Source organism: Lepidochelys kempii, chromosome 13 (assembly GCF_965140285.1).
Source record: "Lepidochelys kempii isolate rLepKem1 chromosome 13, rLepKem1.hap1, whole genome shotgun sequence".
NCBI lineage: Eukaryota > Metazoa > Chordata > Testudines > Cheloniidae > Lepidochelys > Lepidochelys kempii.
Genome location: NC_136392.1, coordinates 1400616 through 1422129, shown reverse-complemented (window position 1 = coordinate 1422129; position 21514 = coordinate 1400616). Strand labels below are relative to the sequence as shown.

At 50.7% G+C, this 21514-nt stretch overlaps 1 protein-coding gene across 2 annotated transcripts in view; it reads right to left on the bottom strand.

Moving 5' to 3' along the window:
* The window catches only part of CTNNBL1 (catenin beta like 1), a 112526-nt gene extending 98510 nt beyond the window's left edge, over positions 1-14016 (bottom strand). For both annotated transcript variants that reach the window (XM_073308594.2, XM_073308595.2), the window contains exon 1: positions 13821-14016. In XM_073308594.2, the coding sequence (XP_073164695.1) occupies positions 13821-13850 (30 nt within the window). In that variant the 5' untranslated portion in view covers positions 13851-14016. The remainder of the gene's footprint in view (positions 1-13820) is intronic.
* Positions 14017-21514: the final 7498 nt, after the last annotated feature.

Below are 21514 nucleotides of genomic sequence, written 5' to 3'. Positions count from 1 at the left end.
GGTGTTGCATTACTGCACTCTGATGGGCCTCTGGAAACATCCCATAATCCCCTTAAATCAAGTGGCCACTCTTGTCATTGTTTTGAACTGGGCTGTAAGAATGTGGATATGCCGTTTCAAAGCTCTGTTTCTGACAATCAGCACGCTTATCTGCTCCGGGACAAAGCAATCATTAGTGTGGAATCTTGCTTGAGAGGCGGGGGGGAGGGGGGTCTGCTGCTGCCTGAACTTACAAGACAGCATGCTGACATGCTCTCAACCCCCCAGAAACCCACTCTCTGTCCCCAGACATACACACAACACACTCCCTGTCACACTCCACCCCGTCCATTTGAAAAGCATGTTGTAGCCACTTGCATGCTGGGATAGCTACAACAATGCACTGCTTTTTGTGGCCATTGCAAGAGCTGCTAATGTGGCCACGCCAGCACACTTGAATCTGACAGTGTGGACACACTGCAGCGCTTTCCCTACTGCGCTCTCCGAGGGCTGGTTTAACTTACAGCGCTCTACATCTACAAGTGTAGCCATGCCCTAATTCTAACCCAGGGAACTACAGGAGAACTTAAGTATGCAACAATATGGAAATGATTTACTGTTTATATTGCTGTAGTGCCTTGAGGCCTCAATCAAGTCAAAGCCCCATTGCGCTAGGTACTGTACAAACATGCAGTAAATGACATTTCCTGCCCCAGAGAGCTAACAATCTAAAATTAAGTTGACAAGGTGGGTCAGGTAATATCTTTAATTGGACCAACTTCTGTTGGTGAGAGACACATGCTTTCGAGCTTACACAGAGCTCTTCTTCAGCTCTGGGAAACGTACTCAGAGAGTCATAGCTAAATACAGGGCCGAACAGACTGTTTAGTATAAGAAGTTAATACATATTTCAAGGGGCAGATACCTGTACGGATACAAATGTATGATTTTTAAATTTTAAAAAAAAACCCACAGATTTTTGTATTTAAAATCAGATTTTGTAAATACATTTTTCTTTTTAAAATAAAACTGATTTACAATTAAATTTGAAATTATTAAGCCCTAATCTGTAATATATTCAAACCATTTACATTACATGAAAATAATTTTCAGGCAGTACATTTACTGCTGAAATTTTAAAGAAAGTCAAACCACTGAACTGGTGGAAGTCACCAGCTAAGCAACAGGAACCAGAGTTTGTTGAAGAGTTAAGCCGACTTTTGATAGCAACAGTCTCTTCTGCAGGTGCAGAGAGAATATATTCTTCAGTTCAGTCTATTCAACTAGTTCAGATCAATGACTAGTTCATTTAAGTTGAGGAACCAATCAGGAGTTGAAAAAAACAGGATGCTTATTTTCCTCTTCCAATGTATGAATAAAAATGAGGTCTGAAAGTATGAGATCTATTAGGTCTACCATCTTGAAGGGCACGGTGATCAGAAACTATCAGTTCAGTTTATTAATTACAGATGATACTTCCTTTGTTTAAATGCAAAACATGTTTCAAAAAACCTCTTTCTTATATATACACAGTACTTTTAAAGTAGTTCTCACTAATGAAAAATAATTTTAGAACGCTTTTTGTGCACTTTAATTGAATTCCAGTTTCAATCCAAATAGAGCTTGATACAAATCACAAGTAAAAAAAAAATCTTGTAAATAAGAACATAAAAAAGGAAAAATTAAGAATCTGAATAAATAGCTATATAAATGTTTAAATAAATGTATATAAATACAGCATATCCTCCTGGTTAGCCAAAAGAATTACCAAATTTAGCATAAAGACTATATTTAGTTGCAAATCAACATGTTGTAATGGTTACCAAACAATAAGAATCAACCTTTCTTTAGGAAAATAACTAAAAAATATAAACACAAAAGAAGATTAAAATCAATTTTTTAAATTAAGGTTTCCTGCTTGTGAATTTAATTTAAATCATGATTAAACAAGAGTGATTTAAAATAACTTTGATTTAAATCATTTGGACTTAAGTCAACCCACCCTGACAAGTACCCACTTGGGTTGATTTATTCTTTTCCGCAAAACACTCACCAGCAACTACACACCACACAACAGAAACACTAACCCAGAAACCAATCCCTGCAACAAACCCCAGTGCCAACTCTATCCACATATCTATTCAAGGGACACCATCATAGGACCTAACCACATCAGCCACATCATGAAGGGCTCATTCACCTGCACATCTACCAATGTGATATATGCCATCATGTGCCAGCAATGCCCCTCTGCCATGTACATTGGCCAAACCAGACAGTCTCTAAGCAAAAGAATAAATGGACATAAATCAGACATCAAGAATTGTAACATTCAAAAACTAGTAGGAGAGCACTTCAATCTCCCTGGACACTCAATAACAGACTTAAAAGTGGCCATTCTTCAACAAAAAAACTTCAAAAACAGACTTCAATGAAAAACTGCAGAACTGGAATTAATTTGCAAACCTGACACCATCAAACTAGGCCTGAATAAAGACTGGGAGTGGCTGGGTCACTACAAAAAATAATTTTCCCTCTGTTGATACGCACACCTTCTGTCAACTGTTGGGAATGAGCCACATCCACCCGAACTGAATTGGCCTCGTTAGCACTGACCCCCCACTTGGTAAGGCAACTCCCATCTTTTCACATGCTGTATATTTATACTTGCCTACTGAATTTTTCACTCCATGCATCTGATGAAGTGGGTTATAGCCCACGAAAGCTTACGCCCAAATAAATTTGTTAATCTCTAAAGTGCCACAAGGACTCCTCGTTGTTTTTCTGATCCAGACTAACATGGCTACCCCCCTGAAACCTAACAAAATGGTGTATCCCACAGAAATCTGGGAACACGTTTTGAGCCCTGGCTGCTTCCTCAACGAATCAAGAAGATTTAAAGAACACTGGCTAACTCACTTAGTTCAAGAATACAAAGATACCTACTTTGCATGATGCAGAGGCAGAGTAACTTTGTTACTACGGAGCCCAGAAATCATTTATTAAAGACATTTGAAAGGAATCGTCTTAAGGGACAGAGCTCCCTTTGCGAGCAAATCTCAGCCACTTGCTATCAGCTCGAAAGAGCCATCAAGAAAAACTATCCATTAGTTGTCAATTTAGAATGACTTCTGAAAGCGAGCCCCAAAACTCCAGCCATCTCTTTCCAACAACCTCTTAATCCTGTTTGTAACACCTGTGTTAAACCAGCCTGCTGTCAATCTCACTTCTCATGGCCACAACTCAAAAGAGATGAGCAATTTTAAGTAATGTGAGAGCTAAACATTAAAAAAAAAAAAAAAAACCTAAACAACCAAGTATAAGAAAAATTCACAAACACTTTGCTGGCTGGTGTGACTCACAGCTCTGGGGAATACATAGGGAAGGGAACTTGTGCACTTCAGCCACATGGATGTAGTTTAAATCTTAATTCTCCTTTAACTCCTTTCCTCTCCCCTTTCCTGCACTAGGTGCACAAGTCTTAAAAGGCAGCTTGCTACCACTTAAGGGGCACAAAAAGGAAAAAGTTGTGAAGTCACAAAAATCTGAAGATTTTTTCCCCACCGCAGATTGACACTGGCTAGTAAGAGCAGGAAATAACTTAAGGTGATGACCCCTGGTAAATATTTGCATGGAAGGGGGATAAAAATTGATCATACGACATCCAGTAAGTCCTGCAGTTGTCTGCCTTTGTTTCATGCTGGGGAGTGATGTAGAGATGAATGAAGATATGCCAGTTACTGAAAGACTATACCACAAACAGCTGCCAAAAACTAGACACTGCAATCTTGCTGTAAGAGACCCATCTCTACAATCAAGATCAAGTTAATAACCAAGGCACATGCATCCGATGAAGTGAGCTGTAGCTCACGAAAGCTTATGCTCCAATAAATCGGTTAGTCTCTAAGGTGCCACAAGTCCTCCTTTCCTTTTTGTGGATACAGACTAACATGGCTGCTACTCTGAAACCTGTGTACAGACAGTGGCAGAACAGGCACTGGCAAGAACAGGTTTAAAGGAACTTCTAGCATTGCTAAGACCCATCCACATGGTCAGCTGCACACTTCCCAATACTTTCCCATCTTGCATGTTATCAAAGCCTGAAAGGAGAGCAACACCCTTTGTGCTCAGCAGAGCAACCTGAAAGTTCCCAAAGAGTCACCTCGAGCAAGGTGAAATCTGAACTGTATCCCAAAATAACTCTGAATTCAAATATGTTATTCTGAACCTCCTGCGGACTCTCTCATCAAACGTTGGGTCATTCAGCATAAGACCAGAAGCCAGTGGTCAGTTCAATCCTTGGCCTCTCTTCTGAGGGTAGGTCTGTTGCAATTAGACACTCATGGCTGGCCAATGCCAGCTGACTCAGGCTAAGGGGCTATTCAATTGCAGTGTCGACGTTTGGGCTCAGACTGGAGGCCAGGTTCTGGGATCCTACAAGGTGGGAAGGTCCCAGAGATCGGTCTGCAGCCCAAGCCCACACATCTGCACCACAGTTAAACAGCCATTTAGCCTGAGCCTGATTTAGCTTGCACGGCCACACATGGATTTTTAATTGCAGTATAGATATACCTTGAGACTGCAAAAAGGAAGCCTGTTACAGTGTTTTTTGAGAGAGATAGATACAATCGCTAGACATGCATATGAGAACCAGCAACTCACTTCACATACACAAGCAAGTTGTAAGACAGGATGGGAAGTGATGCTTATTTTAATTTTGTATTGTTTTGCTCTGGTTTGTTTCTCCTGGGCCTTTTACAAGCTTTCCAGTCTACAGGAGGGGAGGGAGACTGCCCATGGAAAGGCAGAGTTCAGGGTCATATTTCAAGTTCATTCTCTTAGCTTCAGGGCATTCGCTCCTGATGAACTGTTTCAGAGTAACAGCCGTGTTAGTCTGTATTCGCAAAAAGAAAAGGAGTACTTGTGGCACCTTAGAGACTAACCAATTTATTAGAGCATAAGCTTTCGTGAGCTACAGCTCACTTCATCAGATGCATATCGTGGAACGTCCACGATATGCATCTGATGAAGTGATACGTTTCCACGATATGCATCTGATGAAGTGAGCTGTAGCTCACGAAAGCTTATGCTCTAACAAATTGGTTAGTCTCTAAAGTGCCACAAGTACTCCTTTTCTTCCTGATGAACTGGTCAACAATGAACCTTCCAAGCATTCCAAACAGCCTACAACGGCTGGTGCTGTGGACTATTACTTTAATCAGAAGGAATGACCAGAGTTGAAGTTACTGGGAACAGCTTATCAGTTGCAGAAGATGCACTGGGGTAATAAGATTGTAAATATTCACCAAGTCCACTGCTTCTCAAGCTGCACTAATTGTCTTCAGCCTCACATGCATTCATTACACAGCAAATGAATGGTAAGTTATCTGGACACCGTCATGCACCTTCACTAATAGAAACAGATCCCACTATGAGCAAAGCTTAGCAAATTTAACAAGAGCTACTATTTAAGAACATAACCCCAGCCAGTGCAGCCCAGCGTTACTCCCCTGCTTTCACTACTTCCTTTAGTTTCACAAATGCAGTCTATCTAAAATCAAAGCAGTTTGTAATTTCTACATGCAGCAGTGAAATCTGCATCTGAGCAGGATTAAAGACATCTCCCCTTCTCCCCTCCAGAGACAATGGAGAGAGATGCCTGGAAACAACTGGAGCTGGCTCTGCCCCCTTAACTGCCTCTGTAATTGGAAACCAGGCGCAGAGGGCATGGGCACAGCATTGCTGGGCAAAACAGCAGCAATATTTAATCATTGGTTTAGACCATCTGCAACTGGTTTGCAGCAGCGCATGGAGTTTATGGATTCCTGAGCTCTGGATAAGCAGCCAGGTGCTGGAGTCAGTTTAATTGTATTCTCTGCTGCAAGAGATTCCTTTTCCCATTTTGACCAGCACTTGGTGCAGAATTAAAGGCATAGTGCCTGAAATCATCCCTGCCAAATTTGGCACTGAGGGAGCACAGCTTCTTGATTAAGTAGGGACACATTAACTGTTCAAAGAGGAGAAATCTGAAACAATATAAGGAAAGGAATTATTATGGTTTGTGATGGGGAAAGCAGAGAAGAGCAAGGGACTGTGCAGAATGGCCACAATAGAACAGGATTTTAATTATGTGGCTTTTTATTTGTCAGGTGGAGAAAAAGTGTAGCTACCCCCCAATAATCATCTACTAGGAAGCACCTGTGAAGCAGGATTATCCAACATTATCAAGATGGTTTATCCCACTAAATCTATTTCCTTTGCTTGCAGGGGTGAGAATCGGTGGACTTTGATCCTTTCCAGGTTCTGTTTCTATCAGAACAGAAGAACAGCCATACTGGGTCAGACCAAAGGTCCATCTAGCCCAGTATCCTGTCTTCCTACAGTGGCCAATGCCAGGTGCCCCAGAGGGAATGAACAGAACAGGAAATCATCAAGTGATACATTCTTTGTCACCCATTCCCAGCTTCTGGCAAACAGAAGCTAGGGACACCATCTCTGCCCATCCTGGCTAATAGCCATTGATGGACCTATTCTCCATGAATTTATCTAGTTCTTTTTTGAACTCTGTTATAGTCTTGGCCTTCACAACATCCTCTGGCAAGGAGTTCCACCGGTCGACTATGCGTTGTGTGAAAAAATACTTCCTTTTGTTTGTTTTAAACCTGCTACCTATTAATTTCATTTGGTGACCCCTAGTTCTTGTGTTATGAGAAGGAGTAAACAACACTTCCTTATTTATTTTCTCTACACCCGTCATGATTTTAATAGACCTCAATCATATCCCCCCTTGATCGTCTCTTTTCCAAGCTGAAAAGTCCCAGTCTCATTAATCTCTCCTCATATGGCAGCCGTTTCATACCCCAAATCATTTTTGTTGCCCTTTTCTAAACCTTTTCCAAGTCAATATCTCTTTTTTGAGATGGGGAGACCACATCAGCACGCAGTATTCAAGATGTGGGCGTACCATGGATTTATATAGAGGCAATATGATATTTTCTGTATTATTATCTATCCCGGTCTTAATGATTCGCAACATTCTGTTCGCTTTTTTGACGGCCGCTGCACATTGAGTGGATGTTTTCAGAGAACTATCCACAATGACTCCAAGATCTCTTTCTTGAGTGGTAACAGCTAATTTAGACCCCATCATTTGATATGTATAGTTGGGATGATGTTTTCCAATGTGCATTATTTTGCATTTATCAACATTGAATTTCATCTGCCATTTTGTTGCCCAGTCACCCAGTTTTGAGAGATCCTTTTGTAGCTCTTCGCAGTCTGGGACTTAACTGTCTTGAGTAGTTTTGTAACATCTGGGAATTTTGCCACCTCACTGTTTACCCCTTTTTCCAGATCATTTATGAATATGTTGAATAGGACTGGTCCCAGAACAGACCCCTGGGGGACACCACTATTTACCTCTCTCCATTCTGAGAGCTGACCATTCATTCCTACCCTTTGTTTCCTATCTTTTAACCAGTTACCAATCCATGAGAGGACCTTCCCTCTTATCCCATGACAGTTTACTTTGCTTAAGAGCGTTTGATGAGGGACCTTGTCAAAGGCTTTCTGAAAATCTAAATACAAGATATCCACTGGATCCCTGTTGTCCACATGCTTGTTGACCCCCTCTAAGAATTCTGTTTCAGCTACCAGTCCAATAATGGAAGCATCCCTCCCTTAACCCCCAACCCAGTTTTGACTGAAAGCTGCAGGATACAATAATTTTTAATTTTTTTTTTTAAAGTATCCACAAGTAGAGAACAGGTTGAGTGACAAGACTAGCAGCCAAATCCATGAGAACTGTGAGGAAGAGAGGATTTCTTCATCCACTGCCTCCCAACAGTACAGTTATGTTGTCATTCAAAAATTATCCATAGCTCTGTAGAAGAAAAATCATTTCCCTGGGAAACAGGAATTCAAAAGGTTTAGAGAAATCAGAGAGGATATCAAATATTCCCAAGTAGATGTAAGCAAGCCCTCCCCTCCAGAGTAGAAAAGAATCAAACAGGGACCTATCTTTCATTTTCAAACAAGAAAAATGTGAGGAATAAATCATCCTTTCCAGAACAGCTGTTGAAACAAGCAAACTGAATGAAATACAACCCAACTTTGTATTTTATAACGTCTTACATACTTACAAATTTCACCACAAAATACTTGGAATAAATAACAGAGCCTGAGAAAACTAAGAAAGTAGAAACCAGTGAGAAATGAATGGTTTCAGAGTAGCAGCCGTGTTAGTCTGTATTCGCAAAAAGAACAGGAGGACTTGTGGCACCTTAGAGACTAACCAATTTATTTGAGCATAAGCTTTCGTGAACTACAGCTCAGAGCCTCCTGTTAAATTTGTTAGTCTCTAAGATGCCACAAGTACTCCTTTTCTTTTTGAGAAATGAATGTTTTCACTTGGGATTGGAAATTGGATGGAAAGTTGGTAAAGTGGAGAGACACAAGAACAGCAGAGGGAAAGGATCTCATATCAACAGCAGCAAGACTAGTACTGGTAGTCAGCACAGACAGGTGGCTGGATGGATAGGAAGGGGACTGGAAACAGGCAAGATCAGAGACACTGGAAGAGCAAGTCCACAAAGAGTTTTAGAAAGGAAGGATGTGCTGAACTTGATCTGAAGAAACCAGACCCCCGTGGAGCTGTCAGAGGATGAGGTCGCATTTTGTTGAATATGCGAGAAGGTAAGCAGCACTCTGCACTTTCTGGAGTTTGGAGAGCTGGGAGATTTGGATGCCAGAGCGAGGTGAAGGCAGAGGAAGAATTAGCACAGGCAGGATCCCTTCCACATCATTCGAGAACAACTCACTCATTTGAAAAGGAAAACACAGAAACTACCTAAAATCAATGGAAGTTTTTCCTCTGCGCCTCAAAGTAACAGTACTTCAGAAATTTAAACACACCCTCACTCATGGGTGGCCAACCTGGGGCTCCGGAGCCACACGTGGCTCTTCAGAGGTTAATAGGCGGCTCCTTGCATAGGTGCTGACTCCAGGGCTGGAGCTACAGATGCCAACTTTCCCACGTGCTGTGGAGTGCTCACTGCTCAACACCCTGCTCTGTCCCAGGTCCTGCCCCCACTCCACCCCTTCCCGCAAGCCTGCCATACCCTCGCTCCTCCCCTCCCCCCCCCCACCCCTGAGCCTCCTGTGCACTGCAAAACAGCTGATTGCAGCGGGCGGGAGGCGTGGGGAGGCACTGATTGGCAGGGTTGCTGGTGGGCAGGAAGCGCTGGGGGCTGGATGGGGGGAGCGGATGAGGGGCTGCTGACATATTACTGGTTTCAGAGTAGCAGCTATGTTAGTCTGTATTCTCAAAAAGAAAAGGAGTACTTGTGGCACCTTAGAGACTAACCAATTTATTTGAGCATAAGCTTTCGTGAGCTACAGCTCTGATGAAGTGAGCTGTAGCTCACGAAAGCTTATGCTCAAATAAATTGGTTAGTCTCTAAGGTGCCACAAGTCCTCCTGTTCTTTTGACATGTTACTGTGGCTCTTTAGCAATGTTCACTGGTAAATTCTGGCTCCTTCTCAGGCTCAGGCTGGCCACCCCTGCCCTAACTAATGGGCTGTCTGTGTCACAGCCAGATAAATAGAGCATATTCACAAGTGCTCCCTCTCCTAGAGGTCAGAAAAAATCCCACTTCCAGAAAGTTCTAAGGACTGCAAAAATAATCCACCTGAACATCTCTTAAATTGGAGTTTTATACTTACATATATGTTGGCGAATACATTAAAGTGTCTTTTGGTTTCATACTGTACTGAACTATTAGGCAAAGAACTAGTTTGTTCAAGAATGAAACTCCAAGTCCTTAGTAGCACGTGTGTGGAAATGCCTGAAGGGGGATCACTAGAAATCACCATACACGGTCTCATTCAGTTGCCCACAGCACAGTATTCTGGGCTCACTGCGGTCAGAGGAAATAAGTGATTTGCTACATCTGACTAGAAAAAGTTCAAACATTCTCTGATAAGGCTATCCTGGTTGTAGGCCAACAAGAGAACAAAACTTTGAGAAATAACACACACTACTCAAGAGGAGGGAAACTGGATTTAAAAGGATCTGGATAAAATACACTCAAAAGTGACTTGTGCAATATAATGGCGAACAGTAATGAAGACAGGGCTGGGAAATCAGCATAGGCTCTATTCAGGAAAAGGACTTAGCACAACTGTGGACAATAACTTAAAGCCACATTTTCAACAGTTAAGAAAGCAAGAACAATTGGAGATATCAACAGAGTACAAATGTGTTGCAGTGGTCACCCAACCAACTGGATAAAGCTTGAGGCACCAGATTTCAGGAATTAGAAGACACCCACAAGAAAGCAGCATGGGATGTCAGGGACCACAGACACAATATTAGGAAATGTTTCGGAGTAACAGCCGTGTTAGTCTGTATTCGCAAAAAGAAAAGGAGTACTTGTGGCACTTTAGAGACTAACCGATTTATTTGAGCATGAGCTTTCGTGAGCTACAGCTCACTTCATTGGATGCATACCGTGGATGTTAGGGGGCTTATTCCTTCACCCACTTACTTCCCTGGTCCTTCTTGCATGAACAGAGAGCAACAATACCCAAAGTCCAAAGGTGCAAACAATTTGATGTTTATTGGGGTGAACTTCCAGCAAGCATGATTCCAGTTTCCTTCCTTAGTATCCTCCTTCCCAGCTCTGACACCACAGAGCCTTACACCTGTGTCCCTGTTCCCATTCCTACCCTTAGCCAAACATGATTCCAACTTCCTTACTCCCATTCCCTGTTTCCACGGTATGCATCCGATGAAGTGAGCTGTAGCTCACGAAAGCTCATGCTCAAATAAATTGGTTAGTCTCTAAAGTGCCACAAGTACTCCTTTTCTTTTTGCGAATATTAGGAAATTTTCTTCATATTTGTTGGAAGAGAGATTAGACATCTCCAACACATCCACTTCTAAAGTTGAGGGCTATGAGAAGGTAGATGAACACTATTCAAGAGGATAATATAGTAGACTAAGAACCAAAAGGTCACAAAATATACATAGGAAAAGACCTGATGCCAAGTGTACGAGGGAAGTTTTATTACTAAGAATTGTCAGTAGGATTATCAGATTAAGTCTTTTAAAAACAAATATTTCCTGTGTCACAAACTGCACAACAGCATATTAGAAATGAAGGATTTTAGAAATCTAATGTTCTTTTCACCATTAATGTTGACATTTACTTTTTGCATTTCATTCATCTGGAATAACAAAAATAGACTTGTCAGTTTCACTTTCCTGCTACAATATTTGAGGAGCAAACACTACAGAAAAAAAAAATAAAATTTAGATAGATTGTGATTAAACACAATTTCAAGAAAGTGTGAAGACATTGCCATTGATCTTGTAAGTTTTCTGCCTAAAGTGACCTAGCAGTGTCCCCTCACTGTGTGGAACAGACCAAAGGCACAGAAAGACACTGCCCTGTGGGGGGGACACAAACAAACATTAGACAGTTAAGAGAAAAGCATGCAGGACGTAGGGCAATGACATACAGGTGGAAAGATCTACATATGTCCCATGGTCTCCTTTCATCCCAAGGCATTACAAACTCTCTATATGGGAGGTGGGGGGGATGGAGAAAGGTCAATTTGTGGATCCAAGAACTTCACTACTTTGCCACGACGAATGGGAACGTCTCTTAAGGACTGACTACCGGCCCTCCCTGGACAGCCGGCAAGGTAAGTCGCAATTTAAGACAAAATTGGTGGCGCAGATGTTTACATTGCTTTCTGCTGAACACACAGATAATTGTCCTGGGCGGACGGACCCGAAGCACACACCACAGACTAACACGGCTGCTACTCTGCACCCTGGAAGGGTCCACAACGAACGGAGGGGTTTCGTAAGGAGGGCTCATTTCCAGCAGCTTCACCTCGCAGCTCTTCACAAGGGCAGCGTCCGGCCGAAGGCACAGGCACGCGGTAGCCGGGCTGTTGAGGCAGGGCAGGCCGGGGTGACCCCAAATCCGGGGTCGGGACGCCGGCGTGAGCGATGCCCGTTCCCCTCGGCCAGCGGGCCACTCCCACACACCCGCAGTGCCGCCTCCCGGAGTCGGGGTCCCTGCGACTGAGTCTCCCCCGGCCCCGCCCCACGGGGACACCCGGGCCTAGCCGGGGGGGGGGGGATCTCGGGTTCCCCAGCGGCTGGGGAAGTCCCCCCCCCCCAGCACGGGCCCCGGCCCCGCCCCACGCCCCACGGGGACACCCGGGCCTAGCCGGGGGGGGGGGATCTCGGGTTCCCCAGCGGCTGGGGAAGTCCCCCCCCGCCCAGCCCCGCCATGGCACACGGGGACACCCGGGCCTAGCCGGGGGGGGGGATCTCGGGTTCCCCAGCGGCTGGGGAAGTCCCCCCCCGCCCAGCCCCGCCACGCCCCACGGGGACACCCGGGCCTAGCCGGGGGGGGGGGGGATCTCGGGTTCCCCAGCGGCTGGGGAAGTCCCCCCCCCAGCACGGGCCCCGGCCCCGCCCCACGCCACACGGGGACACCCGGGCCTAGCCGGGGGGGGGGGGGTCTCGGGTTCCCCAGCGGCTGGGGAAGTCCCCCCCCGGCCCCGGCCCCGCCCCACGCCACACGGGGACACCCGGGCCTAGCCGGGGGGGGGGGGTCTCGGGTTCCCCAGCGGCTGGGGAAGTCCCCCCCCCGGCCCCGGCCCCGGCCCCGCCCCACGCCCCACGGGGACACCCGGGCCTAGCCGGGGGGGGGGGGGATCTCGGGTTCCCCAGCGGCTGGGGAAGTCCCCCCCCCCCAGCACGGGCCCCGGCCCCGCCCCACGCCACACGGGGACACCCGGGCCTAGCCGGGGGGGGGGGGGGATCTCGGGTTCCCCAGCGGCTGGGGAAGTCCCCCCCCCAGCACGGGCCCCGGCCCCGCCCCACGCCACACGGGGACACCCGGGCCTAGCCGGGGGGGGGGGGGTCTCGGGTTCCCCAGCGGCTGGGGAAGTCCCCCCCCGGCCCCGGCCCCGCCCCACGCCACACGGGGACACCCGGGCCTAGCCGGGGGGGGGGGGGTCTCGGGTTCCCCAGCGGCTGGGGAAGTCCCCCCCCGGCCCCGGCCCCGGCCCCGCCCCACGCCCCACGGGGACACCCGGGCCTAGCCGGGGGGGGGGGGGGATCTCGGGTTCCCCAGCGGCTGGGGAAGTCCCCCCCCCCCCAGCACGGGCCCCGGCCCCGCCCCACGCCACACGGGGACACCCGGGCCTAGCCGGGGGGGGGGGTCTCGGGTTCCCCAGCGGCTGGGGAAGTCCCCCCCCGGCCCCGGCCCCGCCCCACGCCCCACGGGGACACCCGGGCCTAGCCGGGGGGGGGGGGGATCTCGGGTTCCCCAGCGGCTGGGGAAGTCCCCCCCCCCCAGCACGGGCCCCGGCCCCGCCCCACGCCACACGGGGACACCCGGGCCTAGCCGGGGGGGGGGGGGTCTCGGGTTCCCCAGCGGCTGGGGAAGTCCCCCCCCCCAGCCCCGCCACGCCACACGGGGACACCCGGGCCTAGCCGGGGGGGGGGGGTCTCGGGTTCCCCAGCGGCTGGGGAAGTCCCCCCCCGGCCCCGGCCCCGGCCCCGCCCCACGCCACACGGGGACACCCGGGCCTAGCCGGGGGGGGTCTCGGGTTCCCCAGCGGCTGGGGAAGTCCCCCCCGGCCCCGCCCCCGCCCCGAGCAGGCTGCGAGCAGAGCCCCTCCCCCGCACGCAGGGGTGACACCCCCGCCCAGGCACCGGCAGTGGGGGGCAGCGCCAGGGAGTGCCCCCCCCAACCAGCACGGCCCCTGCCCCTGTGAGACCGGACCGGCCCCACCCCCCGGCCGCCCCTCACCTGGTAGCTGAGCAGCTCACCCACGTCCATGACGCCCGCACAGCGGCACCCGGCAACGGTCGCAAAAGCGGAGGGATGGACAACACGCTGCCGTAAAGCGCGGTGCAAGAAAGAAAAGCGGCTTCCCCTCGGGGCAAGCAGGAGCCACGCTGCCGTAAAGCGCGACGGGGGGGCGGGCGCGCCACACTGCTGTGAATCCTGCTGGAGCGCGAGTTACGTGCCCTCAAACGCGCGCAGTCGAGGGGCGGGGCCGTGCTGGGCAGAGGGGGGCGGGGCTGAGGGGCGGGGCCCTGCTGGGTAGGCGGGGCCGAGGGCGGGGCCCTGCTGGGTGGGCGGGACCGAGGGCGGGGCCCTGCTAGGCAGAGCGGGGCAGGTGGGGCACTGGGGCGGGGCCATGCTGGTTGCAGGGGGCAGGCGGGGCACTGGGGTGGGGCCATGCTGGGCAGAGGGGGGCAGGCGGGGCACTGGGGTGGGGCCATGCTGGGCAGAGGGGGGCAGGCGGGGCACTGGGGTGGGGCCATGCTGGGCAGAGGGGGGCAGGCGGGGCACTGGGGTGGGGCCATGCTGGGCAGAGGGGGGCAGGCAGGGCACTGGGGCGGGGCCGTGCTGGGCAGAGGGGGGCAGATGGGGCACTAGGGCGGGGCCGTGCTGGTTGCAGGGGGCAGGCGGGGCACTGGGGCAGGGCCATGCTGGTTGCAGGGGGCAGGCGGGGCACCGGGGCAGGGCCGTGCTGGTTGCAGGGGGCAGGCAGGGCACTGGGGCGGGGCCGTGCTGGGCAGAGGGGGGCAGGCGGGGCACTGGGGTGGGGCCATGCTGGGCAGAGGGGGGCAGGTGGGGCACTGGGGCGGGGCCGTGCTGGTTGCAGGGGGCAGGCGGGGCACTGGGGCGGGGCCGTGCTGGGCAGAGGGGGGCAGGCGGGGCACTGGGGCGGGGCCATGCTGGGCAGAGGGGGGCAGATGGGGCACTGGGGCGGGGCCGTGCTGGTTGCAGGGGGCAGGCGGGGCACTGGGGCGGGGCCATGCTGGTTGCAGGGGGCAGGCGGGGCACTGGGGTGGGGCCATGCTGGGCAGAGGGGGGCAGGCGGGGCACTGGGGCGGGGCTATGCTGGTTGCAGGGGGCAGGCGGGGCACTGGGGTGGGGCCATGCTGGGCAGAGGGGGGCAGGCGGGGCACTGGGGCGGGGCTATGCTGGTTGCAGGGGGCAGGCGGGGCACTGGGGTGGGGCCATGCTAGGCAGAGCGGGGCAGGTGGGGCACTGGGGCGGGGCCATGCTGGTTGCAGGGGGCAGGCGGGGCACTGGGGTGGGGCCATGCTGGGCAGAGGGGGGCAGGCGGGGCACTGGGGTGGGGCCATGCTGGGCAGAGGGGGGCAGGCAGGGCACTGGGGCGGGGCCGTGCTGGGCAGAGGGGGGCAGATGGGGCACTAGGGCGGGGCCGTGCTGGTTGCAGGGGGCAGGCGGGGCACTGGGGCAGGGCCATGCTGGTTGCAGGGGGCAGGCAGGGCACCGGGGCAGGGCCGTGCTGGTTGCAGGGGGCAGGCGGGGCACTGGGGTGGGGCCGTGCTGGGCAGAGGGGGGCAGGCGGGGCACTGGGCTGTGTTAGCAGCGTTCTGCTGGCTGCCCTGTCTGAGTGGGGGCGCTAGCTAGCCCTTTGCACCCCTCCCCACAACGTGTGCTAATAATTAATGGGGCCTGGCCCCTGAGCCATTTCTGGCCCAGCTTCCACCTGGCATCCACTCAGCTTCCACATTGCCCTGCGCGTTTTCTTCTGAGCGCGGGCGGCAAGGCGCAGCCCCTGTTAGACAGCGGGGGCAGAGCCAGGGCGCAGGCCCAGGGGAGATTCTCACAGGGATTTCGGTGCTGCAGCGCCTTGCAGCCACTCACAGCCCCAAAGTAGGTGCCCAGGCTCCCCCGGTAGGTGTGAGAAGAGGTGAGCACCTAAGAAAGGGATTCGTGGAAACCAGCAAACTGAATGGGGAGCTGCCAAAGCCAGCCCGGGTGAAATGCAGGGCCAAGGCACCAGGCCTAGGGCCCATGTTTTCAGGGGTATATGGCACCATTGATCCTGGCATTGGGTACCTGAGTGATGGGCTGGAAGGAGGCACCTCTCTCTTCTTCAGATTCCCAGCTGTAAACCCTCTCCTGGAGTCAGCCCCTTCCTATGCAGGCAGTCAATGGTCAGGGAACTCCCCAAGGAATCTGGGAGACCTGTTCTGCCTGATTTGGTGGCAGGACTTGAACTCAAGCCTCTTATGGGATGTTTTCGCTGCAAGTAGACACCTGTGGGTGGCCCGTGCCAGCTGGCTCCTTCGTAGACCTTCTGGCCTGGGCTCCAGCCTGAGCTCTGGTACCCTCCCGTCTCGCAGGGTCCTGGCTAGCGCCTCAGCTTGAACACAAGCCTGCACACGTCCACTGCATAAAACAGCCCCGTAACCTTAGTCAGTTGGCATGGGCCAGCCTCAGGATTTAAATCCAGTGTAGACAGACCCTTGCAGCCCTGGGGAGGGCCCTGAGCACCAGGCCATTGGGTCTCTCTCAGGATTGCCTGTTGAATCTGGTCCATTTTGTGTAAAGAATTAAACATTCATTGAGAGAGAAGCGGGGTGAGAGATGAACACTCTGTAGTCCAGTGATCAGGGTTTTCACAGGGGAGACTCAGGCTCAAGTCCCTGCTCCAGTGAATATTTAACTATTTATACAACACTTCAGCAGGAGAGCTTGAGTAAGCCCGACCCCCTCCTTGCCAGTAGTCTGGTGATCAGGACCCTCAGCTGGAATGGGGAAGAACCAGGACTGATTCCCCACCGTGCCTCAGTTAGAGCAGGAATTGAACTCCCTCCTCCCAAGAGAATTTCCCGACTGGCTTACCCGCGCTGCTCTTTGCACAGGTTAGGCATACGCTGAGCAACGCTATCAGATCAGACAAGATAGATGGAGGAATGCCCAGGGTGAGTGAGAATCCGGTCAGGGTTTAGGCCTGAGCTAGGGTGCCGATCATCTCGGTGACCTCAGGACTTAGGTGACTTTGCAAGTGCTCAGCAAGGGAATTAGGTGGCAGCCAAGTGGTGGTTTTGGGAAGATCACTGGTGTCCAGTGTTGGATTTAGGCAGCTAAATCCTTTTGTGAGTCCACCCCTGATTGTCAGAAGTGCTGCGTATCTCCCACCCCACCTGAATTCAAAAAGGGCGGTGGAGATGTAGCACTGGCAACAATCAGGCCTTCGCAAACTTGCCTGATGGTACCCAGCAAGTCTGGGGCAGGGCTACCATTCTAGTACAGAAAACAGATCAACATCTGCATGGAGGAGATGTGTCAAATCACACTGGTTACCAAGGACATGACAGATAGTCAGTTTTGCTTTTCAGCCGAATACAAAGCAATGACTAGCAGCATTTGTTGACTTTTAAACAAAGGAATGATGAAGACAGAGAGCCAAACTTTCCAAAATCTTATCCAATATATTTTAGCTGTTCTTTAAAAATCAGCTTTGAGGTAAAAATCTTTTGTAGCATAACGATAGCAGCTATTTCAGTTATCTCAGTTATCTCAGCAGGTGTCTACTCGAAGGACAGTCATGAAATTAAAAATATATAGAACATTTTCCAAGAAAGAAGCCCCTAGCATCCCCTGTTGTTTCAATAAAGTCTAGAAGATAGTCACGACAAAATTAACTCAACAAATCTGCACTCTAAAGAAGAGACAAGTAAAGGATAATTATTGGATCCTCTGCTTTCCTTTATTGAGTATTCAGATAATTCTCCAGCTGTGAAGGGAAAACACAGTCATTCTATGAGTATTGACATATATTTGTGAGCATGATATAGTTATTGGAACGCTTGACAAGCAATGCTAATAAATAAGACATAAGCAGTTGCAAAATAAGGAAAGTACAGAAAGAGGTAAGAGCTGACCCACAGCGTACAGACAGGAGCATAAACCTGGCATACATACGAACCTCAGACAACATTCACTTTTGTATTCAAAGTGACATGAAGTTTTGTTGCTCTAATTTCCCTCGTCTCCCCTTTTGTTCCTGTTGAATGATATTATCTGCCTAAAATTATGTTTTTCCTTTCACTGTGTGATACCACCTTGGGCATATACTTCACCCAAAGATCTCACAGTGGTTTACACACAGAGATTACCTTACAGAGGGGCTGTGAGATTTAATTAGGTAAGTATTGACCCATATCCTGCAAAGACTTACACACTTGGACATCAAGGGGAAATGTGAAGTCCAGCACATGGGTAAATCTTTGCAGACTCAGAGCCTTACTATGTCCAGCTTACAGGTGGGGAAAGTGAGGCAGAGAGAGGTTATTACTAATTCATAAACTGCAAGTGACAGCTTTACTAATAGTTTGCATTTAGATAGAGCTTGCCAGCTCCCAAGTACTTTATAGACACTAACTATTTCATCCTTGCAGAAAGCCCTGCAAGAAAGGTGGGTAAGTAGCATCATTCTGATTTTACAGATTGGGAAACTGAGGAGGGAAAGGAAGGCCACAGCAGGAGTCAGTCTCAGAGATTGGATTAGGACCCAGGTTTTCTTGGGGCCCAAACCCCACCTCTTTGTCGACCCTCTGTCTCTGAGAGTTTCTGCTTGTCTCCCATCAGCTTTTCAAAATAACCAGGGGGCTTCCTTCCTTTTGCTTTTATTGTCTTGCCATGGGTTCCCTAATACTAAGGGCTCTGAAGTGCGCTGGGAAGAATGGAAAGGCAGAGGGTGAAACCCCATGAAGCACAGGACAATGCAACTGTCTTCAGCGACTAGAGCCTCTCTTGGACATGTCCCCATCTCACACTCTGCCTGGCCTCACAAGGCTCCAAAACCACCTTATTGCTGTCTGCAAAACTGAATTCTGTCCAAGCTGCTGCAGGGCAGGATTCAGTCATGCAGTGGTTTTATCCAATAAAGGGAGCTGGAGCATGGGGACAAAATAGCAAATGAAAAACAAACACAGAAACAAAACTGAGTAAAAAGAAAACGCCAGGGGACTGTAGGGCTGGAGGAAAGCAATGTGCCCTTGGTCCTGGTTCTGAACTGGAGCCTGGTCTGGATACCAGGAGAGAGCGGCCAAATGAACTGAGAAGGAGAAGCATTTTTCATGCAGGAGGGAAGGAGTGTTGATTCATAGGCTCATGACTGAGAGTTTCCAAAGGAGCACAACCATGGACCAATCCATCCCTGGTACAAATCCCCTAAAGACAATGGGGTTACTCCAGAAATTATATTGGCCCCACTTCTGTAACAAGTAGGTCAGCTGCTGGAAGAAAGGCAGTGTGTCTAGCAGTTAGACCAGAGGACTAGGAGCCAGGAGACCTGGGTTCTATTCCTACTTCTCACTGGTTTGCTGTGTGGCCTTGGGCATGTCACCTAACCACTCTGAGCCTCAGATTTCCTCATCTGTAAAATGGAGATAATGCTATGTACCCACCTGTATGGAAGCACTTTGAAATCCTCAGCTGAAAGGCATGGTAGAAAGGCCAAGTACAATTCAACTAAAGGCTTGGGGGAACGGGGCCTCTGCTGTCTACCCCTGAAAACCCAGCGAGTCAGGAACTCCCTGCATAGCCTAAAACAATGTCTCTCAGTGGGGGATGTATGTGTGGTTTGCTTGCAGAGAGAAGCTGCTTCCCCAGACAAAGGGAAAGGCTAGGGCTGTCCAGGGACTCAGCATTCATACCCCTCCCGCCCTGGTGCCGACCTCAGTACCTTAGGCCCTGACCCTGCACGTGGCTCCCCACATCCAGAGCTCTGTGCCTATGCAGAGCAGCTTGCAGGATGGGGGCCTTGATTCATCACCAGCAGCTAAACAGCTGAGCCAGGGGGACACAAACAGGCCAAGAACCAGAGCCAGAGAGATGAAAAGCAGCTCCTGCCATTCAGGTACCAAGGTCTCACCTGGGGAAGGCATGAAAAGCCCTACGATTAGTTCTCTTGGAGATGAGGGCCTCAACAGAAGCAGCGTAAACCAGACAGAGTTTGCGAGCCGGTGCATGCCAAGCTCTGAGCTGCTCGGCCATAGAAAGGCCCTGCCTGCTGGTCCAGCGCCAGCCCGTCTCTGACCAGAGAGCAGTAACAGGGTCGAAAGGTGCCAGACTTTCTGCAAAGCAGACACACACCCTGCCGGGGACTAGGCTGAGACCACCCCTCGCTTGCTTTCCTTGTGCCAGTTTACAGGCAGGTCTGCAGAGATGAAGACTCGAGGGGTGACACGGTGGCCCCTACGGAAGTCAGTGGGAGTTTTGCCATGACTTCAATGGGGCTGGGACTGCACGCAAGGTGTTTAGATTCACTGAGCACAACCCTTGCTCTCCTAGAGTGTCTGGTGAGACAGATCCAGCTCGTGGAGAGACCTCTCCCTAGCAGCGTTCTGTAAGCTCCTCAGCAGCATAGAAAAGCAACACCTGGACCTGCTCCTTGCACAAGTCACTTGGCTCTGCCTGGGTGAAGGGAGAAGAAGCTGTGCCTCTTTTTGTGGTGGTGCCTTAAGGCTAAGCCCAGCACAAAAGCAAGCAAGGAAGAATTTAACCAGGAGACCAGACAGCCTTTCTCCCTGCCACCCACCACCAGCCTCTGACAGGGCTTATTCGTTTCTCATCGTACCTTCTTGTTGCAATATGCATATTCTTGTACATGTGTACTCGAGCAGGAATAATGACCCTTGAGAAGGCTGCAGATTGCAGCCTTTGTGGCAGGCAGGGGACAGTGAGCCTTGTGGGGGAAGAGGGGATCCCCAATATGCAATGGTGGCTGTTCCGCCTAGTCCACCAGCGAATGTCACTTATTTATGTTAGGACATCCTACAGCTACCAAGGAAACACACGGAAAGGTGCTGGCGACTTGCACTACCCTCCTGAAATCTCCCCCCCCGCCCATGGCTCTTCCCAGAAACTCATTTTTCACCTGCAGAGTAGCTCAGCAAGTGAACGAAGCCGAGCTGGGACGCGCATTCAGCCCCGGCTTTTGGTCGTCCATCACCCAGCCGACAAGAGCTTGCTTCCCGCAGATAAAGTTATGACAAGCATCTCCAGCCCATTCTCTCAGGGGCTGCATCCACGTTTCCATCATCTCAGACATTATAAGCAATCAGCTGAGCAGGGCCTCTGACAACACATCAGGCGCGTCAACGCTGCTGCTCGGGGAGGCAGGCGTGAAGGGGGAAGGCTTCATCACGGTGCCCATAAACACAGACCAGACCATTCAGCGTCGTGGCTGCAGGTGTGGCACCTTTCCCAGCTTGCCAAAACCGTGGTTGGCTTTTGCCGTGCTCTGCCTTTAAACGTCTGGTCCAAAAGACCCCCCCCAGCAGACACTTCTCTCCCCTCACTCCAGCACTGTAGGAGACAGGCTGAGGACTGAATGAGACCTCGCAGGGTCCTAGAGCCTGGACTGCAGCCAGAGCCCGAAGGTCCACACTGCAATGAAACAGCCCAGCGAGCCCGAGTCAGCTGGCACAGGCCAGCCCCGGGGGCCTAATTGCAGTGTAGACACACCCTTTGTTCTGTTTTTTGGCACTAACCTTTTATTGAATAAGGCTCTTTGTGAATCACAGAGTTCTCGTTGCGTCCTCAAGCAGCGCTGGGGCAGTGCGGGCTTCCCCCCGGAGGCAGGGCAGAAATGCAGCTTCTGGAACAGATACACAGGACTGATTCTCCCTGCCCCGCCCCTCATGTCGTCATTCACCCTGGGC